Here is an 8510-nt window from a genome sequence, read left to right as displayed (position 1 = left end):
GAGAATCCTATTTATTCTTCAAGACCCAAATAAATGGAATCTCAGATTGGTGACCAGGTTGGGAGCTTACAAGGAAGTGCCAAGCTGGGTACAGGCTGCAGGCCACAGAGATGGAAGAGCCAGGGACCCTGCTCTGAAGGAGGCAGAAGCCCGTGGGAGGCAGACAGGAGAATGCACCCACACCATGGTACAGGATGTGTGGGTGCAGAGCGTGTGGGAACAGGACACTGGGCAGCTTGTCTGGTGCCTGTTCCCACTGCCCCACCTCTTTCTGTGCCCCTGCCACGTCTGACAGCTTCCCACTGGGTCTGGGTGCCTTGGGGACAGAGGCTGGGCTTGTTCCTCTTGGCACACACAGTACCTGACATGTGAGTGGTGTCTAAGTAATGTTTGGTGATCAATTAGATGAATGAATGAGGTTTAGTTTCTAGAAGAAAAAAAGTCATAGGAGATAACAGAAGGTGGGATGCTGTGGTCGTGGCGGGGGTAGAATCCTCTCTTCCTCATTTTCCCCCAAGTGGCCTGATCAGCAGACTGCAGAAGTAAGGGGTGGCTTCCAGGGCAGGCACAGGCTGTGGGTGGTGGTTCTCACCTCTGCGACCGTCAGCAGGATCTCATTGCTCTCCCAGAGGAGGGTCAAGATGATCCCCTTAAAATCCCTGCAACAAACACAAGACAGGTCCCTGAGGGGCCTGGTCTAGACACATCCACATGGACAAAACCAAATGAGCAGAACTCTCCAAGTGCTCTGTTTCAAGGTCACTTCTTGAAATTACTCACTGCTGCCCCAGGACCTCTGCACACTCTGATTCCTCTCCATGACAGCAGCAATTTCCGACCACCTGGTTTTAATACGCTTTGATTAATGCCCCCTCAGCCCTATGGCATGCTAATCAGGTGGATTTGGGCTGATTAACCACCATCTCTCCCAGCAGTCTGCTCTGTGATGGCCACCAGGGTTTAAGGTCATAAATGGGAGGCTATCAAGCTGAAATGACTCCAGTGCCTGGACTTCCTACCTAAAAAACAAACCCAACTCAGAATGAACGGTCAAAGTCTAGGAAAATGTAAGCTTAATCAGAAATCGTCAGCTAGGAACTTCTCACTTTAAGCAAATATTTTCTTTGCCTTGCTTCTGTGAACATCTTATAAAAGGTTCCCCCTGGTGTTCCCTCAGTGGATCTCTGCACCGCTGGTGGTCTGGCAATGCCCAACACATGAATAGCTGACTGCTCAAATAAACTCACCAGCATTTTAATGTGCCTGACTTTATCTTTTGACACAGGACATGGCCCTGTCTGTACTTGTTCACCATGGAATCCCCAGCCCCACTGCAGTGCCTGCAGCTGGCAATGCCTTGATTAGCTGAAAGAATGATTACTCATAAATAGTTCAAATGAACAGGATTCCATGTAGGACCAAACATCTGCCTGCATCAAGCTGTAAAGAACAGAAGGCCAAAGTATTAATTGTGCAGGAGTGCCCCTGGGTGTCGGACGAGGCAACTGTCTACCTGCCAGCTGGCGGCTACACCTGGGCTGCCTGATGTCACAGCCACACTTCTCTTGAAAAGTTCACGACCCCCAGAGATGAGGTCCCCAGGGTGAAAGGGCTGATGAGATGGGCCGCCGTATGGGGGTGATCTCTGATATAGGGGAGGGGGAACTCCTTTGTGGAGCTTGACTTTCTCTGAAGGCTTTTCGTTTTCTGAACTTGGAATTTTGCTTGTTTGCTTGCAATGAAGCTATACTAAGTTTAACAGCTTTTTTTTTAATCACTAGAGTTACAATAAAGGAAAAGAGAAATGGGGGAAAGCACTGAAAAACATTACAAAAAAAAAAAGCTCAGACCTCGAAGGGGATCTGTTGCCCTACCACCTGGAAATGCTTGTTAGCTCGGAGAATGTGAAATTTTGATGAAAATGTTTCTCAACAAATTTAGGTGAAGTGGGCCAAAACAAACTGACCTTGATCTTTGATGTCCCCTCTCACTGATCCCCTGCTTAAACCTCCCTTTCCCCTTTCTGATTTTTCCCCTCAGCTGAGTCACATTTGCTGCTCCCCAACCCAAACAGGCTGAATACAGTCAAAAGGAAAGGCATTGTCACTCACTCGGCGGGAGGAGGAGGCTTGTCCCCGAGCACCTGGTACTTTCTCTCCGTTTTGTTGGGCTTGGAGTGCCGCGTGAGGCTGTAGGACAAAGGTGGGTGGGTGGTCTGGAGGCTGTGGACGACACAACGTAGGTCTGAACCTGCAGGATCCCTGCCTAAGTTGCTGGAGGCGTGGTACCTGCCGGTGGGCGACCCAGCTCCCATTTCCAGGGTCCAGCCCTTTGAGACGTGTCCCTCCTCAACAGTTGTGTCTCTACCTTATCGTGGGGTGAAACCTTAATCACCTTAACTGCTAAAACCCAACCATGGCTGCTGGGAGAGGGTGAGGGGCAGAGGCGCTCAGGTCCAGAAATTTGCATTCTTGCCTCCCCGTGATGAGGACCCAAAGAAAAAAAGTTGAACCACAAGCAGGATTGCCAGATTTGGCCATAACAATACAGTGCACCCATTTAAACCTGAATTTCATATTAACAGAGTGATTTTCAGCATTAGTATATCACATGCAGTATTTAGGATATACTTATGCTAAAAAAAATTAGGTGGTGTTGATCTGAAATTCCAGTGTAGATGGGTGCCCTCTCTTTTATCTGGCAGCCCTAGTGACTTGGACTTCCTTTTGTAACCTCAGAGTCTGAACATGGAAACTGCTCATGCTGGATCATATAAAAAGAGAGCTCTGACCCACGATGTGCAGCAACCTACCCAGGAGACCACCCCCTTATCTACAAGAAGCCACCCAGGAAGTCAGCCTGCTCTAAGTCAGACTTGCAGGAAGTGCGACTGTCAGCTCTGGGGACAGTCTGTATCATCACTAATCAATTGTTATCGCCTATAACAGCAGGCCCCAAACAGGCAAGACTTGATTAATAAATGACAGCTTTCCTAATTTTTGTCCTCATTTCCAACTTCGGACCAACCAGAGAAAGTCAAACATGTCCCCTCACCAATCACCTGGGATGCCCTGCTTTCAGTGGGCAGCCTCCAGCTTCCCCATGCCACAACCCCCAACCAGGGCACAGCTGGAGAGGAGGGCAACGCTTCCCATTCCTCTCCTGCCCTGGGAGCTCTACTGACACGCCCTGGATGGTGGCTGACTCCCTGCTGTGGTCAGCCCTGAGTCAATAGCCTTTGCTCTTCTCCTGGTGGCTGGTCTTTTGTTTCGTTCCGCATTGCATGCAGCACACACGCTCAACGAGACCTTCTGGAGGGAAAGGCAAAACAGGGATTCCCTTAACCTTCTCAAAACCAGGAATGAACCCGTGTCAACCAGGTTGACACAAAGAGCTAGCAAGTCTGCTCAGCCACGGGGCTTCTGATATGCCCCTTCCATAAAATCTGCATGTGAGGTAAGCTTCGAGTTTAATGACCTTGCTGAGGCTTGGTGGGCAGTGTGCCAAGGCCCAGGACTCTTGTGCGGCTCTGTGATGTCCCTCCAGGAAAGCAGTCGGCCCCGTCTTTCTAACCATAACCGTGTGTGGCAGGGCTGAGATCCACCAGCACCATGGACAACCAGCAAACCAAGGACGGCGCCTGACTAAAGCCGGGGTCAGAGCTCACTCCTCACTGAGCCCCATCAAGTCTCAGGGCCGTGAGCTCCGTGGTGCCTTCTGAGGAAAAGCCTGGGAAAGTCATGGGTCATCTCCCGCCTTTGTATGGAGAGACGGACTGGGAAGGAGCGATTCTGGCCGCCCTGTGTCCTACCTGCCTGCAGAGGTGACACTGGCACTGGACAGGAGCTTCTTCCCAGAGTTTTCTGGCCGACACCGGTGTCGCTTGAAGCCTTTGGGTGACGAGGCCCCAGGACAACAGCAGAGGACAGGAGGTGAGGATGGGCCACACGGCACCGCCAGCCTCACCCCCACTGCTGTCCCGAGACCCACAAGTCTGTGCGCCTCTACCTGTCTGGGACCGATCTTTGTCACAATGGTGGGTTGGCCATTTTGCGTTGGGAGGTCTGAAACCAAAGGAAAGGGTGTGAGCTCTTCCACAGTGACCATGAGGACAGCTCCGGCCAGGGTCTGAGCAACATCCCAGTTAGTCCTCAGCACCATGTCAGTCAGTCTGGTCACAAGCCCCATTTCAGAAGAGGAACTGGGGCTCTGGGTGGGAAGCCCATTGTCTGAGGTTGCAGGCTCTCAGGGGTGAACCACATGGAGCCTCAGTGTGCGGGGCCCCAAAGCTGGTCCCTGAAGGTCCAGGGCCAGGGGCCGGGGCAGCAGGGCCTCGGGTGCACCCCTGGGGGCCACTCACTGCAGGATCTTCCTGATCACATCCACAGCGGGGTCCTCAATCAGAGGCTTCCCCATGCGGGTCAGCTGGGCGAAGGACTCAGGGGTGACCAGGTCCAGCTTGGCCTCCTCTTCAAGGGCTTCTGAAGATGTCAGGATGTCACTCTTCTCCTCCAGGTCCTTCAGGATGGTGTTCTGCAGGCCAGAGAGAAGGGCCTGAGTATGTGAGGACTGGCCCAGGTGCCAGCAAGGCAGCAAGCCAAATTCACGTTCTTTCCCACCCAGCCTCGGTGGAATGGCTGTAGAGAAACGGTGGAATTGGTGCTCATGGTGCCTAGGCTGTTCCCTGTTTCATTCTGAGTCTCATCTTAGCGATGGCCTGTCAACCCCTTGAGTGAAGGTCCTAGGCTGGACCCTTGGAGCCCCATGCTGCTGGACACCCCACCAGAGATAGATGGATGCCTCATGCTGGCTGCATGGTGGGAGGCGCCTCCCCACAGAAGGAAGGCTGGTCCAGGCCTGGTGGTGAGAGCAGGGCCTAGCAGTGCTCTACTCCGCAGCCATCAGCTCCTGGGGCCCTCTGGAAGTTTGCTGAGCATCTCAGCCCAGTGTGAGGGGTGTGCAGGGGTGGGGATGATGCAGGCTCTGCCCACAGAGGCTTGCAGTCTCAGGGCAGACAGCCTACAAAATGGAGACCCCCATCACGTGGTCTGCAGACTGACGGGGAGGTGAGGCTGGACTATAGGCCAGGAGACCCCAAACCAGTCCAAGGGGCAAGAGGAGTCTAGTGGGGAGCAACGTCATAGGCAGAGTGAGGTGGATGAAGGGGCATGGAGGACAAGGCATGGAGGCTGCTGTGTGTCTAGTGAAAGGGTTTGGATTTTGCCCTAAGGGTAGGGGAGTGACATGGTCAGACCAACCTCTTCCAACCATGTTCGGGGAATGGACCATGGGAGACGTGAGAGGTTGTGGGCACCAGGCAGGCAAGAGGCAGGGGGTCTGGATGAGGTGTTGGGGATGGCATGGGGAGAAGCCAGGGCTGCTCCTGGGTACAGGTGGGAAGGAAGAGGCTGAGAGGTGGGGCTGGCCTGAGAGCCTGTGGACATGGTGAGTGAGGGTCCTGATGGAGCAGGGGAGGTAGTGCCAGGAGCTGAAGGGTCTCCCCCAAACCAATGCAAGAGAAGTGGCCCACTGGTGATTAGAATCCAGCTCTGACTTCACAGCTTGTGATCTTTCCACAGCATCTCAGTAGACCTGATGTCCAGTGGAGGCCTGGGAGTCCCCTCTTCCCTTTGGCTCTGCTGAGCCCTGCGGGTCTCCTGGGAGCCCAGACAACAGCTCACCCACCCTTTCCTGCCACCCCATCCCATTCCTTACGGTGAAGACCAGTTCGGTCATGGACAACCTGTCCAGGCTGCAGTCGAGGTACTGAATCCTCTGGCTCAGTTTTTCTTTCCAAGTTTGGACGAAGCCGAGGAGTTCTTCTGTGGTCACCGTCTAGTGAGAACAGGGAGGAAGAAGGCCCCAGGGAAGCAGACTGCAGGAGGATGGGCAGATTCTGTGGGAACTGCAGGAACAGGGGCTGGGCTGGTGAGGATCAAGCCTCTTGGCTTAATGGAGGCTCCTCACGTGCAGGGAGGGCCCTGGGGAGTGGGGAAGGCTGGGCTGGCTCTGCTGGCGGTCTTTACTTCACAGTGAAGGACAGTGCATCCTTCACTGATGGGGACATCGGTTGCTCTCTTCCTGGATCTACAGGTTCAACGCCGGGCAAATGACTTAAACTTGCTCAACGTGGTCTCCCCATCTGTAAGATGGGGACACAAAATATTCCCTTGGATCTTCTCTGGCTCTAACATTCTATGTTTAGAAGGAAATATTTGATCCAGGTGGCAAGGGTGTGTAGGAGTGTGTAGGAGAGTGATCTGGGCATCTCCATGGCAACATCTAACACGCACCCCCTCGGAGCAGCACCCCACAGGTGTGCAGGAATGTGACTGCAAGGATCTTCCCTCTCGCCACATATTCAGGGCATCACTCTTGTCCCCTGATCACTGCTTTGCAGACTGTCCAGCCAGCCTCCTCCATCAACACAGGAATGCCTGCACACCCATACTCACATGCTCCTCACCTGGCTGGAAGGCTGGGCAGCCCCTGGCACCCACGCAACACCCTAACAGGAGAGGACAGAGCAGGGGTTGGGAGGTGGGGATGTGAGAGACTGGACGTTTCTGTTATGGAGAGGCAGAGCTGCCTTAAAGAGCCTGTTAAAGTCACAGCTGATTAACCGCATTTTCCCCCTGCTCCCCATTTAGGGGGCTCACAAGGGAGACCAGGTAAGTCACGGACAAAATATAGGGACCACCTTTCCTCTGCACATCTGCACTGCAGGGCAAGTAATCTCAGTGGATGTGTAGAAACATGTGCATGCATATACATAAGCGGGTTTAGAGGGCCTCTGTGGAAAATGAGAATAGTGAGAGGGACATTTATTCTACAAACTATGCTTTGTGAGTGTTTACACTTTTTTCAAGAGTCATGCAATATACTATACAAGAAAAAGCAATAAAGACAAAAAAATAGATGTGCTGTCAGTGCTAACAATAGAACTGCAACTCAGAGTCACTGAAATGGTGGAGAAAAGACAGGGAATGGTGAGGAGGAAGCTTCCCACTCCTGAACCTTCAGGCTGGGGTGTCTGGTTCTGGGAGCACCTGGCTGGGCTGCTGAGGAAAGGTTCCCTGGAGTGGCCTGGGTGACAGGCCAGGGAAGACCGAACGGAGCAAGTTTAAGTCATTTGCCCGGAGTTGAAGCCGCAGATCCAGGAAGAGAACTCCCGGGGTCCCCGTCAGTGACGGATGCGCTGTCCTTCACTGTGCAGAGTGGGGGATAGAGTTGTGCACTCATGGCAGAAAAACAAGCACGTAGACACCCAGAACCTGCTCTGAGGATCAGGGCCTGGTAAATGCTTGGAATCACGCTCCCCTCAAACTCTGCTCCAATTCTGACTCTCCATACTTTAAACAGAGAAAACCAGTTTCTGTGCTACGATCAAAGGAAGCAAGTAGGACCAGATGTGGCGGCTCACTCCTGTAATCCTAGCACTTTGGGAGGCCAAGGCAGGCAGATCACTTGAAGTCAGGAGTTTGAGACCAGCATGACCAATGTGGTGAAATCCTGTCTCTACTAAAAATATAAAAATTAGCCAGTGTGGTGGCGGGTGCCTGTAGCCCCTGCTACTCAGGAGGCTGAGACAGGAGAATCACTTGAACACTGGAGCTGGAGGTTGCAGTAAACTGAGATTGTGCCACTGCACACTGCACTCCAGCCTGGGTGACAGAGCGAAACTCAGTCTCAAAAAAAAAAAAAAAAAAAAAAGAAGCAAGTGGAAAGTCAAACAAAAAGTGGTTGTTCATGGGGCAGGGCCCTGCTTCTGTCATGCGTCCGGAACTGAGTTCTCCTTACAGCAAGGGACACCTAGTGACATCCCAAGGGAGTGAGGTCAGAGGAAGCCAGACTCAGGCATCCCCCATCACTAGACGCTGCTCCATGCCTACCTGGGAGGGGTTGGGGGTGGAGAACAGTGGCTGCTTTCTCTTCTGTTCCTTTCTTCATTCCATGAAACAGGGGTTAAGTAGGAAGGCTCAGAGATGTCCCTGCCCCACCCCACCAACCTTGTGCTGGAGAAATCCTGTACACACATGGAAGTTTATTTCAAGTTTATGATTCTAGCGTGATACATCTTTATTATTCACATGCAGGATCTATTGAACACTTACGGTTTTCTCTCCCCTGGACTCTTGACAAGTTTTGATCTTGCTCTGAAGCTGTTGCAGAGAGAAATTTAATCCATTTGTTTGTGAATTGGATTTGGCCACCTAGAAAACGAGAGGTTCTGAGATTTTGTTTCTAGAATGCATATTGTGATCTGGGAAATGTTTGGTGAAACATACCATCTGAGAAACTGATTAAGCACTGAAAAAAAATGAAATCAGGGGAAGATATGCAGTTTTACTGCATTGAAACAATTTTTCCCCCTCTCAAATAAGTAAGGTTCAAGCAAAATTGGTACCCCATAGTGCGGTGAGGAAGCTGGGAGACCAGGCTCCGCTCCAGCAGTGCAGGGCCAAGGCTGTAGAAACTCCCTGGAGAGCTTAGAGAACTGTGGAAAGGTC

The 8510-nt window shown here is 52.2% G+C and overlaps 1 protein-coding gene across 1 annotated transcript in view; it reads right to left on the bottom strand.

The window, feature by feature from the left end:
* CCDC180 (coiled-coil domain containing 180) overlaps nt 1-8510 on the bottom strand; it is a 70050-nt gene that overhangs the window by 10317 nt on the left and 51223 nt on the right. The window contains 7 exon segments of the mRNA XM_032240128.1: nt 593-659; nt 2112-2189; nt 3812-3945; nt 3947-4064; nt 4361-4533; nt 5716-5835; nt 8115-8213. Of these exon segments, the coding sequence (XP_032096019.1) occupies nt 593-659; nt 2112-2189; nt 3812-3945; nt 3947-4064; nt 4361-4533; nt 5716-5835; nt 8115-8213 (789 nt within the window).

The sequence above is a fragment of the Sapajus apella genome, unplaced genomic scaffold, assembly GCF_009761245.1.
Source record: "Sapajus apella isolate SASKATOON/1434 unplaced genomic scaffold, GSC_monkey_1.0 scaffold46, whole genome shotgun sequence".
Lineage (NCBI taxonomy): Eukaryota > Metazoa > Chordata > Mammalia > Primates > Cebidae > Sapajus > Sapajus apella.
The sequence above is the reverse complement of the archived record's forward strand: the minus strand, read 5'-3'. Positions and strand labels throughout refer to the sequence as shown.